This window comes from Pinus tabuliformis, chromosome Q, assembly GCF_031772625.1.
Source record: "Pinus tabuliformis cultivar Carrire ecotype Pingquan chromosome Q, CPIR1, whole genome shotgun sequence".
In the NCBI taxonomy this organism is placed as follows: Eukaryota; Viridiplantae; Streptophyta; class Pinopsida; order Pinales; family Pinaceae; genus Pinus; species Pinus tabuliformis.
The window spans coordinates 131,716,609-131,740,111 of record NC_142296.1 but is presented as its reverse complement, the minus strand read 5'-3'; the positions used below and the strand labels follow the sequence as shown (position 1 = coordinate 131,740,111).

At 36.1% G+C, this 23,503-nt stretch overlaps 2 protein-coding genes across 2 annotated transcripts; both read left to right on the top strand.

The window, feature by feature from the left end:
* Nucleotides 1–7,541: 7,541 nt before the first annotated feature.
* Nucleotides 7,542–11,540, top strand: LOC149218609 (uncharacterized). Its single transcript, XM_089386594.1, has 6 exons — nucleotides 7,542–8,665; nucleotides 8,918–10,038; nucleotides 10,105–10,817; nucleotides 10,962–11,183; nucleotides 11,255–11,404; nucleotides 11,475–11,540. The coding sequence occupies exons 1-6, from the start codon at nucleotides 7,542–7,544 to the stop codon at nucleotides 11,538–11,540; spliced, it is 3,396 nt and encodes a 1,131-aa protein (XP_089242720.1).
* Nucleotides 11,541–21,802: 10,262 nt separating this feature from the next.
* LOC149218608 (brassinosteroid-responsive RING protein 1-like) lies at nucleotides 21,803–22,514 on the top strand. Its single transcript, XM_089382428.1, has one exon. The coding sequence runs from the start codon at nucleotides 21,909–21,911 to the stop codon at nucleotides 22,428–22,430; it is 522 nt and encodes a 173-aa protein (XP_089238554.1). The 5' UTR covers nucleotides 21,803–21,908; the 3' UTR covers nucleotides 22,431–22,514.
* Nucleotides 22,515–23,503: the final 989 nt, after the last annotated feature.

Below are 23,503 nucleotides of genomic sequence, written 5' to 3'. Positions count from 1 at the left end.
CTAACTTGGAGGCGACCTGAGCCTCACATCCTCTTTTGTTGTTCCAAGTAAGAAAGCCATTATGCATTACCGAGTCAACCAAATTCATATCATTTGTAAAGGTTTCGAACACCTCTGAGTCTTTATTAAAAAATCTGGTGCCTCCTTTTTTTTCCGAAAGTGATTTAATCATATTAAAATCTCCTCCCAAGACCCAAGGTATTTCTTTATGTCTGCTTTTGAGCTCTACCAAGGAGTTTAAGAGTCTTAGTTTCTCATCTATTCTTTGTGGACCATAAACATTTGTGACGAGGAAGGTATCCTCAACTCCCACTGGTTGAATAATTACAGATAAATAATTTCTTGCAGCCTCCGCATCTAATATGATGACTTTTTGGGGGTTCAAAGAGTGAGGATGCCACCCGGTGTGTTTTGTGCTTTCACTTCGAGAAACTCAAAACTGTCCATCCATTTGTTGTGGATTTGCTTTAATTTGTGAATGGAATATTTTGTTTCCTGAATAAATATTATATCTGGTGTCGCTATTTTCATTCAGTTACTTAACATTCTTTGTTTTCTTTTATTACCTAGATCTCTGATATTCCAAGATATAAATTTCATAACTAAAGATTTGTGAAAGAGTAATTGGTTAGGTCTTTCATCTTACCTGAATCTATCATTAGCTTTCCAAATTCCATCAAGAGCTCGTTTTTCTTTTCCTGCCCCTTTTCTTTCGTGGATTTCTAGTTGCTAATCCTGGAGTTGATTTCATAGTTTTCACACCTCTGAGCTCCTGCTTGTGAATACTTTTACCTTTATCCGACCCTCTTTCCTGGGTTTTCCATAAAAATAACTGTTGTATTCTAGAGCATTCTTTAGGAGGTATTGATTCTATTCCTCCCTTGGATCCCTTCCTCAGGAATCCTTCTAGATCCAGATTTTCCTTGTCTAGAATTTCCTGTAATTCATGATCTTCCATATCTATTTCGCTTTGGGTCATTTCCTGGTCCATCTCCATTTCTGTCTCACTCATAACAGTTTCATTTTGATGATCCATATCTTGAGATTGTTTAGTGTTTTCTTCCTTTTCTTTTTCATTAGGATCTTTCTCCTGAGAATTATCTTCCTTCATGTTTTCTTCATTCTCTTCCAGCACTTGAAACTTGTTATGTCTGGCCTTCTGCCTTTCATTCTGTTGTTGCTTTATTCCCTTTTCCCCCCTTTACCTTTGCTTGCCACTTTCTGAAAGCTTTCTATCTCCTTCGAAGTATTAAGGTGAGCTTTGATGTCTGCTTTACTGAGAGGGCAATCTCTGAACAGATGTCCATGTTCATGGCATCTATGGCATCTGAATGGGATATGCTCGTAGTCCACTGTCTGCACCCACTCCTCATCAAAAACTTCCAAAATAACTTCATCCGGAAGAGCTTCTGAAAGATCCATTTCCACACATATCCTTGCAAATGAAGTATATTTCCCTCTTCTTGTGGCTTCAGAAACTTTGACAAAATGCCCTAGTTTATTACCAATAGATGCTAGCGATTCAGTTTGCTAATAATCAAGAGGAAGAGAATACAACCTTACCCTTACTGGAACCGAGGTGAAGGTCTCCCGCTCTGGGATGAAGTTCATCATCCAAGGCCTCATATAGAGACCAGCTGTAGCATAAAAATAGGGTCCTCCTTCAAATATTTTTTCTTTGTCTTCGATGTTTGAGAACACTACTATGAAGAATCCCTTTGACCTAAGATGTAGGTCAATGCTTCCTTTGGGTTTCCAGTGATACTTGATCCACGTTTGTAAAGCTTTTTTAGTGGGCCATAGTCCCATGAATTTACAGATAATGGCACAGTTCCCCATGTGTTCTCTGTGCGCTTGTAGAGGAGGGTCATTTAAAATTACTCTGGGATTTATTTCAGCTTTAAGCTTGCAAGGTCCCTTTTTCCTATGGTCTCGTGAACTATGATTTTTAGTTTTCTTCCTCCTTGTCCTTTATGCTACTATTTACCTTGGTCTTAGTTCCCTCTATCCCCTTATCATTATCACTGTTTTTTTCCCCAGCCCCGCCTTTGTTGTTTATCACCGTTGCTTTGCTTTTGTTGGATACCACGTCCTTGTAGGAGGGAGTCGAGCTCCCTCCTCTGCTGCCCTCCATTAGAAATCGTCTCTGCTATTCTCTGCACCATCGCTACTTGCTTCCGCCTTCAACTTGGTATCTCCAAGCAAAGACCTCTTTTATAATGTTATTTATTACTCAACACATTGTCATGTCATTTTTTGCTTGTCGCATTCCAAAACACTTTTGAGGTTATTAAAGTTATATTGATTGCTACATTGCAATGACTTTTATTATTCATCACATTGTGATGTACTTTTTTATTCACACATTGCAACAATGTTGATTATTTGTAACATTATTCATGATGTTGTGATGTTTTATAATATTCATCACATTGCAATGTCATTTATAGTTTGTCACATTATGCTGATAGATATTACTCTTCACATTGCAACAATATTTATTTTTTATCACATTACAACGGTTTTTTATGTTCATCAAATTGTGACGATGTTTAATATTTATCGTATTATAACATAATTTATTATTTAACACATTGTAATGCCATTAGTTGTTTGTCACATCTAAAACAACTTTAAAGTTATTAAATTTTATTGTAAATAATATAAATTCAATCTAATATCAAAAATATATTATATTACATCTGTAAAGTTATATTAAAAATGTTTGATAGTGTAATATCAAAAATATATTCTATTACATTTTAAAAGTTATATTAAAAATTAAACATTAAAATAATTAAATATGAAATAATTTTAAAAACAAATTATATTAAATATTAACATTAAAATTAACATAAATATTAATATCAACAGCATTTGTAACAACCTTATTATTTTTAATAACTTTAATAACAACAAGAATATTAAAATTAATAACCAGATATGTTTTTCATTAACATTGGTCTAATTTTGAACAAACTAATTGGGTATCTTTTAAGGTTTTTAACTAGGTTTTGTTTCGTATAACCATCCATGGACGATGGGTGATAAAAATATTATTATTATTATTAAATAAATAAAAATTAATAATAATAATAGATATCATTATTATTAATGAATTAATAATAATAGATATGATTATTAATTCATAATAAATTAATTAATAATAATAATAATTAATTAAATATTAATATTATTTGATTCATGATCTGGATTGACCACAGTCTTCAGTTCATTTTGCCAACGTTTCAAACCCCAAAGGGGGTCCATCATCAGGACAAGATAGAAAGAATAAGAATGCGAGATAATAAATAGAAAATAATGAATAAAATAATAATAAATAAAAATCATATGTCGGCTTTTATTTTCGAATTTAGGGTTCTTGTATTTATTTTCAGGTCGCAATTCTCTTCTCTCTCAATAATCTCGCATTCTTATTCTTTCTATCTTGTCCTGATGATGGACCCCCTTTGGGGTTTCAAACGTTGGCAAAATGAACTGAAGACTGTGGTCAATCCGGATCATGAATCAAAAAACTCCCACAGAAGCCTTAAATCTAACATTACTTCCCTGTATGGAGGGGAAACATGGAAGGAGATTTGTCTTCTCGAAATCCTGAGGACAAAAATTGAGAGGAGAATTGCTGACCTGCAATTTCTAAAGCATTGTAGGAACAAGGAAATCATTTATATTAATTATTTTAAAAATGTTATAAAATCTTATAAATTATAAAATCTGATAAATTATAAAATCTTATAAATTATATTAAATTATAGTAATTAATTTTATTGAATATATAAATTAATTAAATTAATTGGAATAATTATTTAAATCAATTATAGTTTATATATATTATATATTAATTATAATAATATAATTAATATAATTTAGTTATATTAATTAATGTTATTTAATTAGAATAAAAGTTTTAATATTTGTTCATAAATTTTTTTAATAATTAATATAAAATTTTAATAAATAATATATTTTAATTATAGTAAAAATTTTTAAATAATAAAAAATCTGTTCTAATAAATAGAAAATAATGAATAAAATAATAATAAATAAAAATCATATGTCGGCTTTTATTTTCGAATTTAGGGTTCTTGTATTTATTTTCAGGTCGCAATTCTCTTCTCTCTCAATAATCTCGCATTCTTATTCTTTCTATCTTGTCCTGATGATGGACCCCCTTTGGGGTTTCAAACGTTGGCAAAATGAACTGAAGACTGTGGTCAATCCGGATCATGAATCAAAAACTCCCACAGAAGCCTTAAATCTAACATTACTTCCCTGTACGGAGGGGAAACATGGAAGGAGATCTGTCTTCTTGAAATCCTGAGGACAAAAATTGAGAGGAGAATTGCTGACCTGCAATTTCTAAAGCATTGTAGGAACAAGGAAATCATTTATATTAATTATTTTAAAAATGTTATAAAATGTTATAAATTATAAAATCTGATAAATTATAAAATCTTATAAATTATATTAAATTATAGTAATTAATTTTATTGAATATATAAATTAATTGGAATAATTATTTAAATCAATTATAGTTTATATATATTATATATTAATTATAATAATATAATTAATATAATTTAGTTATATTAATTAATGTTATTTAATTAGAATAAAAGTTTTAATATTTGTTCATAAATTTTTTTAATAATTAATATAAAATTTTAATAAATAATATATTTTAATTATAGTAAAAAATTTTAAATAATAAAAAACCTGTTCTAATAAATAGAAAATAATGAATAAAATAATAATAAATAAAAATCATATGTCGGCTTTTATTTTCGAATTTAGGGTTCTTGTATTTATTTTCAGGTCGCAATTCTCTTCTCTCTCAATAATCTCGCATTCTTATTCTTTCTATCTTGTCCTGATGATGGACCCCCTTTGGGGTTTGAAACGTTGGCAAAATGAACTGAAGACTGTGGTCAATCCAGATCATGAATCAAAAAACTCCCACAGAAGCCTTAAATCTAACATTAATATTATTATTATTATTGATTAATATAAATATCTTTAATTAAATATAAATTTAATATAAATATAAATTTATATGGTTGATGGCTGAAAAATGATTGATTTTTATATTGAGATAATTTTTGTCACAATGTTGGACCATGGTAGACCATAACTGAATTTATAAAACATCGTTCACCATGATTGACCATGATTGATATTATAAACCCATGGGAATAATAAACCCTAAGGATTAATACTAAAAGCCCAAAGGAATAATATTAAACCCTAGGAATATGAACCCTTAGATTAATAAACCCAAGGGTTTGATATTCCCAAGAGAATAATAAATCCAAAGCATATAAACCCTAAGATAAATATTATAGACCCTAAAATAAACATGGTTGACCATGGTTGATTTCCATATTGAGACAATCCTTGCCACAATGCGACATTGGACCATGGTTGACCATCATTGATTTTCATATCGAAACAATCTTTGTCACAGTGCCACTTAGGATCATGGTTGATTTTCCTTTTGAGACCATCTTTATGTTAATAAAATATTATTAAATATTATAAACCCAAGGGAATAATAAACCCAACGGATTAATACTAAAACCCCAAGAGATTATAAACCCAAGGGAATAATATTAAATCCAAGGGATTAAAATTATAAACCCAAAGTATATAAACCCTAAGATAAATATTATAAACCCTAAAATAAACATGGTTGACCATGATTGATTTCCATATTGAGGCAATCCTTGTCATAATATGACATTGGACCATGGTTGACCATGATTGACTATGATTGATTTTCATATCGAGAAAATATTTGACACAATGCGACGTTGGACCATGGTTGATTTTCATATTTAGACAATCTTTGTTATAATGCGACATTTGACCGTGGTTGAAAATGGTTGACCATGGTTGGATACGATTGACCATGATTGGTATTATAAACTAAAGGGAATAATAAACCCAAGGGATTATGAACCCAAGGGAATAATATTAAATACATATAAACCCAAGGTATATAAACGACGAGATAAATATTATAAACATTAAAATAAACATGGTTGACCATGGTTGATTTTCATATTCAGACAATCCTTGTCACAATGTGATGTTGGACCATGGTTGACCTTGCTTAACCATGGTTGATTTTCATATCAAGACAACCTTTGTCACAATATGACGTTTGACCATGGTTGACCATGATTGACCATGGATGACCATGTTTGATTTTATAAAACATGTTTGAATAACATTAACCATGATTGACCATGTTAAGTCATGTTGATGTATTAGTTGTGATGCAAATGCGAGGTAAAAATGAAAATAGTGACCCCCACTGAACATATATCCCCGTAGAACACCGTCTTTGTACACTTTCTGCCCACTTTCGAATATTGATATTTAATGTTAGTTTTTTTAGTGATGTTATGTTCTTCAATGACACATGATCCAAAAACTACGCTTTGACATGCGCAGTGAAATTTTCGTAGAAGGAAAGTTTCACACAATGAAAACATAATAATATTATTTGGAGATTTGTTTAGCTCCCTCCTTACCGATGTAATGGACCTACAATTGTGTTTTTCCTTAGCACAGTGAAAGTTGTGCACAAGGAAAGCTTCACACAAGGAAGCTCCGCAAAATGAAACATAATAATATTAATTACATATTTGTTTTGTGCCTCCCGTGCCCCAACGGCTACCCTCTCCCCGCCTTACCGCCTAAGTAAAAGACCTGCAATCATATCAGTTTTTTTTAATGAATTATCAAGCACTAGAAAATACAAAAAATAAAACACTCTGCACCAGAAAAATTATGTACTATCAACACTCGCTGAGCCCATAGAAAGTTAGGAAAAAAAAAATTAAAAAAAATAAATATGTCCTTAAAAACTTTAATTAAAATTACAAAAACACAATAAATAATACAGTCAATACAGTTTTGACGCTTTAACCTCAAAATAAAATAATACAGTTCAATGTCGTCACAGTTTTGACACTTTGACCTCAAAATAAATGATATAGTCATAACCAGGAAAGGACTAATATGACTAATAACTTGAAAAACCATTGCTCATCTCGTGTTTTAGGTAACCCATGATTTTCTATCTTTCGATCTTAAGAAAAAAAAAACACATCATACTTGAGACTTGAACCCTATATCCACGCTCTAACGTCATCTAGGTAGTATAAGGGGAAGGACATGGTTGGCGTTCGGAATTACATTTTAGATATACTTTATAATAAATTAAACAAATCTTGAGAATGGCATCCCGTTGGTTTTGGGACTTTTTTAAAATCTCATGATTTTGAGGCGAAAGTATTATGTCTGTGCAAATATGGATCAAAGAAAAAACTTATAGTTGTTTAGCTGGCATCCTAGTCTCGGCTCACCTGAGAGGACAAAAATCTCCCATAAATATTTTGAATATATACGCTCCCTACAGGAACAGACTATCATTTTGGGAAAATCTGTTTGCCTCTGAGATTTTTGATGTTGATTTTCTATTGATTGCAGGGGATTTGAATCTCACTTTAAGCATGGATGAAGTATGGGGTTCAAATAGGAGAGGGGATCCACTGGCTGCGAGAATAAAAAATGAACTACTGAAAAGGAATTTTGTGGATATCCTCCCTCCTCAAATGTATCCGACATGGGAGAACGGAAGAATTGAGAAGGCCTATATTGCAAAGAGACTAGACAGATTTCTTATTCATGCCAGCTTAATCGACGTGATGGGCATGCCTTTTTCAACGATAGAGAGGGTTTTCATCTCAGACCATCGTCCGATTATGCTTGGATGGAGGGCAAATGGTTTCAGGAAGGGATACTCCTTCAAATTTAACAGGGCTCATTTGGAGGACCCGGAGTTTGATGAGCACATTAAAAATGCTTGGAGTGAGATGCTAATGTCTAATCCATGCTCGTATTTAATGACTTTCAGCGACAAAATGAATCATATTCGCAGCGTGGTTAAAAAGTGGCAGTCCAACAAAAGACAATCAAACAAAATCGAGCTCTGGAAAATTCAATTGGAATTGGATCAAGCAGCGAAAGCTATGGCTGCTCATCAGCTATCTTTCCAGATGAGGGTTCATATAAAGGATTTACAGAGGAGGAAAACAGAGTTGCTGAAACAGGAGGAAATGTTCTGGAGGTTGAAGAGCAGGGCGCTGTGGCTTAGGGAAGGTGACAGGAATATGAAATTTTTTCATAACTTTGCAAATGCTAGAAGGGAGAAGAATTCCATTTGGAAAATAAGAGATGGAAAAGGTGGTTTTATATACTCCCAACAGGAAATTACAAAGGAGGCAGTAAGTTTTTTTGAGAAGCAGTACAAGAGATCAGAAAACAGCAGTTTCCAGGATATTTTATGGGGCATTGAAGTGTTCCCTCAGATGTTTGATGAGGCCTTAAATGATAAGATTTTTCGCCCAGTTTCCGAGGAGGAGCTGCTAAGAACAATGAAACTCTTTAAAAGGGACAAATGCCCCGGCCCGGATGGCTGGTCAATAGAGTTTTACATCCATTTTTTTGATCTAATCAAAACAGACCTGTTAAAGATGGTTGAAGCAACAAGGATGTCGGGCAGCATCAACAAAAATATATCCTCCACGAATATTGCTCTCATACCAAAAAAAGGGAATGCAGAATCGTTTATGGAGTTCCGTCCGATTTCATTATGTAATATCTCCTATAAAATCATATAAAAAATAATTGCTGAAAGAATCAAAGGAGTCCTATCGTCATCTTTATCATCAGCCCAACATGCATTCCTTCAAGGAAGAAACATCTTAGACGCGGTGGCATCAACTCAAGAAGGCCTTTCTGCTATACATTCAAAAAAGAAGGATGCAGTCATTGTTAAGATCGATCTTTGTAAAGCATATGATTGTTTGGATTGGGGCTTCATCAGATGTTTGCTGGCGAAGATCGGTTTGAGGATCAGCATGATAAACTGGATCATGGCATGCATGGATAAGGTGAATTATGCGGTTATTATAAATGGGCTTCCATCGTCCTTCTTCCCTGCATCCAGAGGCCTTCGCCAGGGATGTCCTTTATCCCCGTTGCTTTTCATATTAGCTATGGACTCCCTCAGTTTACATATTAACAAGGCTGTACAGGAAGATAGATGCCGGCCATTGCACATATGCAGAAATGTTGCGATCTCTCATAATTTGTTCGTGGACGACATCATTCTGTTTGGGATTTTTTGCAGAATTACTTGGCTTTCATTCTATGAAATTTTAAAAAATTTCCAGAGGGCAACGGGGATGCTGATAAATTGCTCGAAATCTATTATCTATCATAATGACATCCAACAAGAAGATATAGACTGGTTATGCTCTCTCTTTGGTATTGAGACTCGTTCCATCAGTGGGGGAATCAAATATCTGGGGTTTATATTGAAAGCAAATGCTTACTCATCGGCGGATTGGCAATGGATCCCAGAGCGATACTACAAGAAAATATCTGGATGGGAGTACAGAAGCCTCTCTTTAGCAGGTAGAGTTATTTTGGCACAGTCTGTATTAAATCAATTGGCTGTCTACTGGGCTCATTTGTTCTTCCTCCCCTCAAGCATAATCAAAACAATGAATAAGCTCACTGCTAATTTCATCTGGGGTGGTCAGGCAGGAAAGAGCAAATTTCACCTCACAAAATTATCCCATATTTCTCTGCCGAAGGAGATGGGAGGATGGGGTCTTCTGGATTTGCGATCTTTTGGTATGGATCTCTTATGCAAATCATTATGGAGGGGTGTTTTTGAAGCCGGGCCCTGGAGCAGAGCTATCCAATCGAAGTATCTTGGCAGAAAGGATATTTCCTTCTGGTACAGAAAAGAAATGATTGGCCCATCCTATGGATCGCCAATTTGGTTAAGTCTGCGTAAAATGGAAATATTTTTTCTGAAGAATCTGATTTGGCATTTTCAATCCGGGAAAAGGATCCTTATCGGAAAAGACGCATTCCTAAGTGGTACGGAGGAGATCGTTGTCCCGGAATCCTTCCTCGCTTTCCTTCATAGAAGAGGTATCTTTTTCTAGGATGGTTTAATTTCTGAGTGGCTGGGTCCAATTCCTATGTGGCGTGATGCAGATAGTTTGCAAATGCCGGATGCCTTGGCTGCTCAATGGGCCCATCTCAGGATAAAGCTCAGGAACAGTGGCATTTTTCGCTCATCGGAGCATGATGCATTAATTTGGAAAAATGCAAAAGGGTCTCATTCCATCCGGGTAAAAGATGTGTATCAGAGCCTGATCAAGCAAAAACAGTCCTCCCAGTCTTTTATTTTCCCAACTGTTTTCTGGAAAGTGCGATGCCCGTCCAAAATGGTTTTATTCTCGTGGTTGTTATTTCATAATAAAAACCTATCGTGGGAGAATTTAAGAAAGAGAGGGTGGCAGGGGCCGAGCTTCTGTCCCATCTGCAGGTCTGCAGCGGAGGATAATCATCATTTATTCATAAGTTGTCTGGGCACTCAGAAGCTATGGTCATCTCTCGAGATCTTCTTCGGCATTCAGTTCCTGTTTCATGCTACTATAAAAGAAGCTTTTATGTGGTACAACGAGCAATCGGAGTCTTGCAGGTCAGTATTCATCATCTCTGTATGGTGCATTTGGAAATGGCGCAATAGTCTCATTTTCAAAGATAAAAACCCTTCCCTCCAGGAAATTCTCCTTCATATCTCTTCTATTTATGAAGCTATCCCTATCCCTCCCCTCAAGCAGAAGAAACAATTTATCATCGATCCTCATCTGGATATCTCATCTGTGCCGACGGCGTTTTTTGATGGCGCTGAGCAAAATGGAGCATGTGGCTGTGGTTTTTTTATTATATTATATAAAGACACAAATTTTTATATATTTTGGAATGGAGGAAGAGGCACCAACAATTTGGCTGAGGCAATGGCCCTTGCTGGCCTTTTATACTTCTGTCTCTTTCTTAATCTTCAGGGGGTTTCTATCTACGGCAATTCAAAGATCATGGTGGAATATGTCAAGGGAAAAAACTCCATCTCCAGTCCTCATCTTTTTGGTTGGCTAAACAGGATAAAGTTCTACTGGAATTTTCTTAAGGAGGGCTCAATCCAACACATCTACAGGGATAAAAATGTGCAGGTTGATGCTCTGTCGAAGAAGGGTCTTCTCGAGGCTCCTGGTCATTGGCATCTTCAGGTCTCCGTGGAAAGCGATATCTTCTTCATTCAGGATTTTTATCCTACTGACTTTTAATTTCGTCCTTGCAGGTCTTCAAATCTTTTCAGTGTTTTGTTGCCCCAACATTATTCATCCACAGGCCTATTAATCTTATGACGGGGTTTTTCTCCGGAATCTCTCCTTATAGTCTCATTTTTTTTTATGACCGATTTGCATTGGCTGTCCGCATCTTTGAAGCGGTATATCTCCTCATGTGGTCGATCTGCTTAAGCGGATCCTTTTCTGTTTTCCTGTATCAGTCTCTTTCAGTTGCTGAGAGTTCCGGTTGTTCAGCCCTGCCTCCCCAGTTTTATGATTATGGCTTCATTTTGCTGATCCAAAACTCTTTACTGGGTCATATGTTTTTGTTCTTCATCATGTATATGGGACTTTTTATATATCTTATATAAATACATAGTGATTTTTCATCCTGAAAAAAAAATAAAAATAAAAAAATAAAAAAATTGAGTGATATCCCAGAAACCACACGTAATGTGCTCAACCAAAGATCTTTAATAGATTTAAAAAGAAACTACTCCAAAACTAACATAAACGATTTGTTTAATTTCAATTCAGAATGATTTGGAAGGTCGTTAAATTTGTCCCAAATATCATAAATTTGCTGTTAAAATCATAGAAATTATTGTAAGAATGTGTTTTGAGAATTATAGAAATTTTGGTAAGATTTTGATAAAATTCAGTAAGGGTTTTCTAAATCTAAGTTACAGTTAACAAATTTCAAGATTTTAGGTGTCTTAAATGTTTTTGATGGTGTTAAATTTATTTCTACCCTTAAAAACATAACTCAAAAGCTAATATTTTTTGAAATTTTTTTTACTAAATTCTGACCACTTTTAATTATCTAGAAAATTCTTAAGCCTCTCTAGAAAACACCAAATTATTGTGAGAGTGTGCCAACAAATGCTTCCGTTTGCACGTTCATGTGTTTAATTCAGTAATATCCAACCAACTACGGCAATGTGCTCAAATTTAGATTTTATATTTTTTTGGATTTAATATGATTTTTATAGATTTGATTTTATAAGTTCAAATTTAACACGATTTTCATAAGAGCCAAATATTTGTTACTTGTAAATGTAGAGCTCTTTAAATTATTTATATACATATATATAATTTTTTTAATTTATTTTATAAATTTAAATTTAATCTGATTGTGCATGCAACCAAATATTTATCATCGGAAAATGCGGAGATCTTCCAAACATTTCTACATCCTCATTATATGATCTCATTAAAAACTTAAAATGTCAAAAAATACACTCATTATAAGCATCTTATTATGATATTAAATCATCGAGATACGGTCATAAGAGGCTTATATCATTCCACATATAGAGTCTCAAATAATTAAATTGAGTGATACCCCAGCAACCACGCGTAATTTGCTCAACAAACGATCTTTAAAAGATTTTAAAAAACGTACTCCAAAATTAATATAAAAGAATTGTTTAATTTCATTTTAGAATGATTTGTAAAAGATTTTAAAAAACCTACTCCAAAATTAATATAAAAGAATGGTTTAATTTCAATTTAGAATGATTTGTAACGCTAAATTATTGTGTGTTTGTGCCAACTAATGCTCCAAGCAACTACGGTAATGTTTTTTTGTCACATCGCATTGTACCATTCTGGTATTTCCTTTTCGAGTCTTATTATTTGGAATTACAGAATTATTTGGAATTACAGAGAACAACGAACAAGCCTAATATCTTTTTTTTTCAAAGGAAAAAAACCAGTATAGATTTATATGAAGAAAATATAAAAGGTCTTCAGTACATAAAACAGATGAAAGAGCTATAAGAAAAAGCCCTCCACTAATTGCTGAGTAACAATAGACAGATAGTCCAAATCAACCAATGACTGAAACAGGAAAAAAACATAAGACAGATGAATGAGCTATATGATAAAGCCCCCCACTATTTGCTTGATAACAAAAGACAGATAGTCCAATCAACCAGTGACCGAACCAGGAAAAACACATGAAACACATCTTTATAGCCCGCTTGTCCAAAATTGCCACAGATAACAAAACTGGAAGAACTGAACCAGGAAAAACCCATGAAACACATCTTTTTAGCCCGCTTGTCCAATATTGCCACAGATAACAAAACTGGAAGAAACAACCCTCATAATGTAGAAGGATCCAACAGCTTCTCCTTTAAACGGAGATCCAAAGAGACAAAACCATCGATGTCATAAGATATGCAGCCGCAGAGTCATGTATCATGAACATTTGGCGAGAGGACGTTTTGGTGAGAAGATTCATGGAAATCCAGGATCTTCTGAAGAACAGCATGTAGGGGTTCCCTTGAACCTTGGAAGATATGTGCATTTCGCCAGATCCACAAAAACCAATAGGATATAATAAACAACGACCTCTAGGATGAGGATTTCCTACTCCACCATATAAAAGCATCCTAAACAGAAGGAAAAATCATGTAAGGAAAACCAAACTGTAAAGACAAATCATACCAGATATTAAGGGTCGAGGCGCATTGAAAGAACATATGCAGATTTGATTCCACATCGTTGAGGCACATGGGACACCTGCTCGGCCCCTGCCAATTCTTTCTCTGAAGGAATTCCCAAGAAAGATTTTTATTCCAATATAATAGCGAGGAAAAGATGATCATTTTGAGAGGACATGAAGCCTTCCAGAAGTGGGAAGGAAACAACGGAAGAGGACCCCAACCAGTGACAGAGATCAGGTCAGCGTAAATAAGCTTCACGGTTGCAGGCTGATTGGTTCTTCTAAGGCACCAAACCAGAAGGTCTTTAGTGCCCGATCGCATGATTCCCAAGTTGCTGAGACTTGCTTTAACCGAATTCCATAGAGGGAACATCAAAGGAGGCAGATGCAAGTCCTCCCCTTCTTTCCACACCGGGAAAGAACCAGACCACTCCTTTATCAGCCTATCCCATGTAAAATATCCCAGCCTGTGAAGAAAGAGGACCAGCGGCAAAGGAAAAGAGAAATTCCGGGCGGATGAAAATGAATCATAACCAATGAACATACTAGAGCCTGAGAAGAGATTCCAACTTAAATACTGCATAAATAAATGCTGAACTTTCCTGAGACTCTACCAAATCGACGATCCACTCCTAATGCCAATGGACTCCCTCCTGTACCAGTGTTCAATGCACCTTCCTCTTAGATATTTGCCTTTTATAATCTTGCTCCATGGCCCATCACCGAATATGCCACGATGGAGAGACTTACATAGGAGAGCATTACCAAAGATGCGCAGGTTGAGAAGACCCCATCCTCCAACATATTTTGGTTTTGATATAGCAGCTAACTTAACAAGATGCATTTTGTTCTGAAATGCACGTCCTCCACAAAGAAAATTTGCGATCAGCCTGTTCATATGATTAATGGTACTTGAAGGGAGATAGAAGATATGTGCCCAATAGATAGAGAGTTGAGACAGAACAGCCTGGACAAGAACGAATCTACCGGCCAAAGAAAGAAGTTTAAACTCCCATCTTGAGATCCTTTTATAAAAACGATCCAAGAGCCATAACCAGTCCGATTTTATGTTTCCTTTAGCCTTTAAAGAAAATCCCAAGTATTTAAAACCTTGCGATATAGAAACAGGAGCAATACTCAACAGCTCAGCTATCCAAAGAACTAAGTCCATATTTGAATCATTATGATACAAGGAGGATTTTCCCCTATTAATAAATAGACCAGCGGCTTCCTGGAAATTAACAAGAATATCATTTATGCACAACCAAGAAGCCTTCCAGAGCATAGCCAAGATAAGGACATCATCCACGAAGAGATTATGAGAAAGGGAGACCTGCTTGCAAATCTTTACTGGGCGACATCGCTTCTCCACTACTGCTTTATTCAACTGCAAGCTAAGGCAGTTCATAACCAGAATAAAGAGTAATGGGGACAGGGGACAACCCTGTCGAAGACCTCTCTCCGCCTGAAAAAAAGGAGAGGGGATTCCATTTACAATCACTGAATATTTAACATTCTCAACACAGCTCATAACCCAGTTAATACTTGGGGACTTCAGTGTAATTTTTGCCAGCAGGATTCTTAAAAAACCCCAATCCACGCAATCATATGCTTTTTGCAAATCAATCTTGAGAATGGCCGCGTCCATATTCTTAGACAGCATCGAGAATAGATCTTCTTGTGTCATAGCGACTGCATCCAAGATAAATCGGCCCTTTAAAAAGGCATGCTGATCCCTCGAGATAAAGGCATTTAGAGCAGGTTTCAATCTTTCCGCGATGATTTTTGAGGATAATTTGAACAAGATGTTACAAAGCGAGATAGGCCTGAAATCATGGAAAGTTTCAGCCCTGTACTTCTTTGGAATCAGAGCAATAAAGGTTGAAGAGGTGGCAGAATATATGCTTCCAGACATCCTAGAAGCGTCAACCATCGGTAACAAGTCCATTTTAATAAGATCAAAGAAATGGGAGAAAAATTTGATTGGCCACCCGTCCGGACCCGGACGTTTATCCTTTTTAAAGGACTTGATAGCGCTCAAGAGCTCTTCCTCGGATATTGGCTTTATAAACTCATCATTTGCAGCTTCATCGAACATTTCCGGAACCAGTTCTATGCCCCACATAGCATCTTGAAAGAGAACCTCCCTTCTTTTAAACTGGATTTGAAAAAATCTCACGGCCTCCATTGTGATCTCATTCTGAGATATGAGTATATTTCCCATTTCGTCTTTTATGCTCCAGATAGTGTTCCTTTCTCTCCTTGCATTTGCAAACTTATGGAAGAATCTCGTATTCCTGTCTCCTTCTTTGAGCCAAATGGCTCTGCTCTTGAGACGCCATGTTGCCTCCTCCTTTTGCAAGATCAATTGTTTCCTTTTCTCCAGATTCCTTATCATAATTTTTCTTTCTATAGTTTGACTGTTGGGATCAGCTGATTGTAAAAGAAATTCTAGCTCCCTTCGTGTAATTTCCAGCTCATGTTTATCCAAGCTCCTCTTATGATTTTTCCAATCATTCGTCACGGCCCGCACATTATCCATCTTTACGCGGAAAGGCATATAAGGTGCCATTCTGGTTTCATGGATGGATTTCCATTTACTGGAGATTAATTCATTATAATATGGATCAGCCAAATGTATACTATTGAATTTAAAGGGATATCCGAGCCTGATGACATTTTCGCGCCATTTTAGGAGAATGGGTCTATGGTCTGAAGTGTGATCACTTCCAATTGATAAAATTGGCATTCCCATATTTCCAATAATGCTGACATGCATAATGACTCTATCAATTCTCTTAGCTATGTACGCCTGCCCGGTCCCGCTATTGTCCCATGATGGTCTCATTTTTTCCGGAGCGATGTCAACCAGATCCCTGTTTAGCAATTCTTTTCTGATTCTGTCGGCCATTGGATCAATTTTCCTGCAATTACCCCAACATTCGTCAGAGCTCAGAACTAAATTAAAATCGCCAGCCATCAGGAGAGAATCAATCTCAAGAATATGGGAATCAAAAAGCCTTTCCCAGAAAGAAAGTCTTTTTTTATATGGAGCGTAGACATTCAGCGTGTTGAAAACAAATTCTTGATCCCTGAGAGATGTTGTTATTAGTATTCCTGCACTGCATTTATAAGCTATTGCCCTTATCCAAGCTGGATCCCACATTACAACAAGACCACCAGACTGACCATTTGCCTCAGTGGCAACCATATACCACTTAGGAAACATTCTCCTAAAATATGCAATCGACACATAGCTAGGATGCATGGTTTCTTGAATAAAAATAACCTTTGGATGTGCTCTGGAGAAAACATCTTTTAGCGCATTAAATTTTGGGGTTGCGCCTAAGCCCCTGATATTCATTGAGATAAGAAAGGTCATTTTGATGAGTCGCCAGCCATATATGCTCTAAGAGGCTGAAAATCAGATGAATCCAAAACAGGAACTTCCACTAATGATAAATTCCTCACTCCATGCGATGTGACTACAGATCTTCCCCTAAAATGACGGTTGCCCCCTTTAGACTTCTTCCTGACCGTTATATTTTTGGCGGAATTTGGGCTGATGGTATGAATGGGCGAGCTGATTGGTTTATGAATGGTCAAAGGTTCAAGATCCAGAGATGTCCTTTTAAGGAGGAAATCAATGTCATTGTTAGGATTATTGACAGGGGATTCAAAGAGCGTATCATCCAGGCAGGGCATGTGACAGGGATCGTTTCCTTGTGATTGAATTGGCTTCTTTCCTTTTAAGTCAGCTAGATGAGCTTTGACCAGAGACGGAGAGGAGGAGGATATCGGCATAGGGAGAGAGCCAATAACAAAATCCCTCTGATTCATATCTGGGGGAGATGGGACAGGGATATCCTCACGGGGCTCCGGAATATGAGCAATTATATGAGGCAAATAAATAGCATCAGCTCGACCAGGAGGGTCTTGTAAGGAACAGCAGAGATCTGGCTGAGGTAGAGGATCATGGTCAGGGAGATTAAGGTTCTTATTTGTAGCATTTTGTTCCTTCTGTAGAGAAGACAACCGAACCTCCAAGGACTCCCGAGAAGGCTCAGATTCTAATTTCCAGTCTCGATTGAAAGATGATTTCTTGATTCTTCTGGAGAATCGATGACTGCATTTTTTGATCAAGTGTACCGTTTTATGACACCCGGAGCACCTGAAAGGAATGCCCCAAAAGTCTAACCTTTGATGGATATTAGAGCTGCCCCAAACTATCTCCAAATGATCGGGATATCCACCTTTATACGGCTTCTCTATTAGGATCCAGGCAATTCGCTTGTCTTTCTCCCCTCTGCACCAGGGATCTACATACACAAACTTACCAATCGAATTACCTATCTTAGAGAGGGTTTCCTCTAACCATAGTTTCAGCGGCAAGTTCGAGAGTTTCACCCATATCAAGCTGTTTGATGGGGTGTTCTTTAAAGGGTCGAAACCAATGTACCAGCGAGAAAGTGCCAGAAAACTTCTTCCGGAAACCCAGGGATTATTTAGAACCAACTCTAAGTCAGCTGCTTTTAAGAAATGGAATGAGTACCATTCCTTCATGAGCCGAGAGATAATGGGAGTATACCCTAGCAAGGGAGACCATTTGTCCGATAGCCATTTTCTCATGTCCAGATCATCCATTTCGGGGAATTGCCACTTCCCCACCAGAGCTAGATTCTTCAGGCTGTCGATTCTTTCAGATAGGGTGGCACCGTCTACAAAGACAGCTTTCGGGGGAGGGGCTGTCTTAACAGGGTGCTTGGATTTGTTGAATAGAAGGGAGGGGGGGCCATCTTTTCTAAAAGAGTTCTTTTTAGACCGGTGTGATTCGATACAGGTTGGATTAATTATCATTTCCTCCACTGTTGCTTGCCAGCCTGTAAGGGGAGAGTCTTTTTCCCGCGCCTCCTCAGCTTGGATGGCAACCTGTACAAGTGCCCTCGTGGCAGATGAGTCAGACTCATCCACCATATTAATGTATGATATGACACAGCCAGACCAACGACGGGCACTTTGGGATCAACCACCACAGCACCAGTACGGGCGCAATCCTACCCGTAATCTTTCAAAACAGACCCCCAAAATGAGTAATGCCTAGAGAATAAGGAATTAAATGAGACCGATCAGGAAAGATCGAGTCCGTGGATCCAATCCAAACAAAAGTACACAGTTAGATAGGAGGATTTATGAGGATCGGCGAGATGTGGGCTCAAATTGCAAGTAAGAAGACTCCAGAAAGGAAATTGGAGGCGGTTCAGCTGACAGTCTAGGGAAAATAACCTAATGAAATGACAGTATAGGACAGATACCATACCATAGTCAATAAGGGCAGGTATACCAAATCTGAAGAAAGGTACCAGAGCAAGCTGTGATAGACAGAGACTGGAATCTGTCCGAGAACTTTGAAATTTTCAGGTCATCTGAAAGGTAGGAGGCTATAATCTAGAGTGGTTTACCGGCATTAGATTTGAAACAAATTTTGACACAGGAACGAATTTGGAGCTCTATACCGAAGGATAATATTGGCAATCAATACAACAGTAGATGAGCTGAAAAACGCACCACCATTTCCCTATTCTAATGCGAAAATCAGTGCAGGGGCTGTAAAAAACTATGGAATTCTTAATCTTACTAAAAATTGACTTCAGCATTTCTAAATCAAGACCACTAATAGGCCTATATTGGTTCCATATATAAGTTACAGCATTAAAAAACAGACCCTGAATACGCAAAACCATATAATCATCATCCTAAAACCAGTTTTACATTAAGCAAGAGAAGTGAAAGGAAAAAGCTGACCTCACTGGAGCTTTTACCAGAGCAGCAGGAGAGAGCGACCTTGATCATTCCAGAGAGAATCTTAACATAGAATAGGAGAAACCCGAGAAAAGCAACCCAATTTTTACATAAGAAGAAACCAGAGATAACAGATCTCAGAAGCTGTCCGGCTTTGAAACAGCCAAAAGCCAAAAGGCCCCGGATGTAAAGAAACACGGGACGATATACCGAAGGAGTATTTATGTGCTCAAGAAGCAACGTAAAACCTTCTAATCCCGCTCCAGGCGTCCATGCATGTACTATAAACTTGTAGGAGACTATAGATAGGTGTCTGAAGGCTGACACCCACCCAAAACACTTAAGCCAATCATCTGCAAGATTACCTGAAAGTGCATGCAGGAAAAATTCTGTCAAGACGCAAGGTGGCGAAAGCTTGTGGAAAATCTTGCGAACTAAGTCAAACTCCCGCCAGGTGCCTAGCCACAACGGTGTCCAAACGCCTGAACGTGGCAGAAAATGCATGCAGGGAAGCTCCGTCGAGACAGAAGGTGGCGGAAACTTGTGGACAGTCTTATGGCCAGATTAGACCATAAAAACTCCCGTCAGAAGCCCAACCAAGACGAGTGTCGAAATTCCTGAAAGAGTCTGTGAACAGGGGTCTAAATCTCTCTGGAAAGACACATGCTCTCCCATGCTCCGGCTCCGGCTCCAGCTTCCCAACCCTAGAAGAACAATTTGCCCACCAATGGAATGCTATCACTAAGATTTATGCTCACAAGCCTAATATAGTATCACATATTGTTAAATATCGACATGGTAATACCAGCACTTCACAATTAGACTTTTATGCTTACCGGACTGGATACTGGGATATTTTTGTATGAAGGAACATGCAACAAGCACTGATATCTATACTGTTGTTATTCTGGAATATTCTGATATGAAGAAGATGTAAATATAAAACATGAATAAATATATAGTTTTTTCTTTAATGTGCTTAGCTTTAGATTTTAGAATTTTTTTTTTTGATTTATAAATTTAATTTCATGCGTTTAAATTTAGCATGATTTTCCTAAATGTGCATGGAACCAAATATTTGTCACTTGGTAAAGGTAGAGATCTTCAAAACATTTCTACATTCTCTCATATATAGATTTAATAAGATTTTTATAAATTTACTTTATAAATTTAAATTTAGTATGATTTTCATAAGTTGTACATAAATATTGGGCAAACGTCGTTATCGTTTCTTTTGGTACAATTCCGGAAGGATATTCTGTTTTTTTGCTCATGATCTCTGATCGATCTTGGTTATCAGCTTCTCTTTTTTTATTATCAGGCTCATTGGCAGTGCCTATTTTGTCTATCAGGAACAGTTTCTCCGGGCTGCTCTGTTATGTCCTCTCATGTCCTCTCATGTATACAGCTTGTTATATTTCCTTAATATAATTACATCGTGATTTTTCTTCTGAAAAAAAAAACATCGTTATCGTCAAAACATTTCTACATTCTCACGATATGATCAGGATTAAAAACATAAAATGTTCAAAAATACACTCCCCATTATAATCATCTTATTCGGGATTAAAACATCCAGAAAAGGTCATAAGAGGCTTATATCATTCCACATATGCAGTCTCTATTTTTTGAAGCGAAAATACACATTATTAACCCTTAAACCTTTTCAAAATATTATAATTTTAATTAAAAGTATTTTCCGGCAATATTGGAGACGTGCTTACCACGTCGAAACCACTTTTTTGCAGCCGTAGTCTAAAAATTATTTTTTAGCGCCATTTCGGTCATATTTTGAAAAAATTTTATTTGGATTCTTCTAAATTTAAATAAAAATTGTCAAAATTCTTAATTTTAGGTGCTCTGGATATTTTTGATGGTGCTAATCTATTTCCACCATCAAAAATATGGTTCAAACATTGCATTTATAAGATTTTTTTGAAATTTTTTTACCCAAATTTCCACCATCAAAAATATGATTCAAACATTGCATCTATAAAATTTTTTGAAATTTTTTTACCACTTTTGACGGTCCAGCCAATTCTTCGGCCTCCGTATACGACTCCATTTTTGCAAGGCTGTCTCTCCGTGTTTGCCTCTTACGATACGCTGTCCCGGATATCCGTTGCAACTGGGGAGTGGGGCCAGGGTCTCTTCATCATCTCTTCTCCACGTTCAAGTCTCCACTCAAACGCATCATATCTGAGCTGGATTTGCTTCAATTCCAAGAATCTTCTCGGAACTTCATTAACGGTAAAGCCCTTCACACTTGTGCTGCTGCCTCTATTAGATCATAGGCGCATTAGAAAGGCTTCAGGGAAAGGCATCGGAGTTTGAAACACTAAAGTGTTTCTATTGGTTTCCTCCAAGCATTTGAAGTATTTGAAGTGGTGGATTTTCTTAGAGCTTTCTAGGTCATGGGATTCCCTGCAGGCTTCTACGGTCTGGCTATCCCCACACTGTTGTTTCACCTCGCATTTACGTTATCTTATATAAAGGCTGCGATGAATTGGGCTCTTCAGTTTTCTGGGTTAGCTGACGCTCGAGAACTTGACGGCTCTTCGTGGCCAGATTTCCCTGATATCAACTCCTCTTCCGTTGGACCTTCAATCTCTGCTGATACGATTAGAAAGAACTTGCCGATTGTAACATTCGGGAAGTCTGTGGAGAGATTCTGTGAGTCGATAGGGGATGACATTAAATGTGCCGTGTGCTTGAACTCCTTCCAGGAAGAGGAGCACATCAGAGAATTGTGCAATTGCCATCATCTATTTCACAGAAATTGTTTGGATAAGTGGATTGATCATCGCCAAACTACCTGCCCTCTCTGCCGATCGTCTCTTATGCCGGACAGGATACTCGATAGGGATGTCAGTAAATCGTGGATAGTCGATAGGATCCCTTATATCTTCGCTGAAGATATTGGAATTTCGCCATAGCAGAGATATTAATAACAAACATTTTTCAAGGTAAATGCCGAATTGCGTAATGATGTATTTGTAAATCGGTTAAAAATGTTTAGTTATCTAGTCCATAATGGCTTTGTAGATACGGATAGAATCAACGAATAGTGATAAGCATCAAATTATTTACTCATTATTAGAATCAACGAAATCCTTTTTTTATTCATTATTATTTTTTAAAATATATTACATAACATTGTTTTATATCTGGAGACATGTGAGACTGCCCACTTGCATATATTTTTAAGGCCATAAATAATTTCAATAACATTCACCTTTACATAGTTGCATGTATTTTTAAGGCCATAAATAATTTCAATAACATTCACCTTTACATAGTTGCATGAAGGGTAGAAAATATTCCGATTTTTAGAGATGGCTGCTTTAGAGAATTAAGTTGAATATTTAAATAAGTGTCAATGCTATAACTTAACTGATACGCATTTCAATTTTTTTTTCTCAATCTTAATACAAATGACTTGTCACAAAATCAATTATAGATCTTGTATGTTTTTAAAACCCTTTACTCCATCAGAGCAAAAATAGATCTTGTATGTTTTTAAAACCCTTTACTCAATCATAGCAAAAGCCTGGACACTTACCTTCGAATTAAATAAATGTTTTAAGTTAGAAAATCTAGATTGGGTCAATTTTAATGTTAAATAAAATAAATATGGGCTTATCAATGAAATTTTTGCATGTTTATAAGGGGATAATTTATTTTTCCAAATGTTTGAATAAAAAAATAACAATATTTATAATGAAAATATTGGATGTTTATAGGGAGATAATTTATTTTTCCTGTAAATGGTTTTTATTATCATTTTTATTTTATAAAATTTGAATTTAAAAGTTCATAAAAATCAAATTCTACACAATTCAATTACTTTATTTTTTATATTTAAAACTAGTATAATTTATCTTTACCACATATTTATCAAGTGCACACAAAGATCAAATATCTTGAAGTGCAAATAGTTTTTCAAGTTTTGTAGTCCCCAAGAGGTTTGATTCTGGATGCTTACCAAATTAGTGACTATGGTAGAACT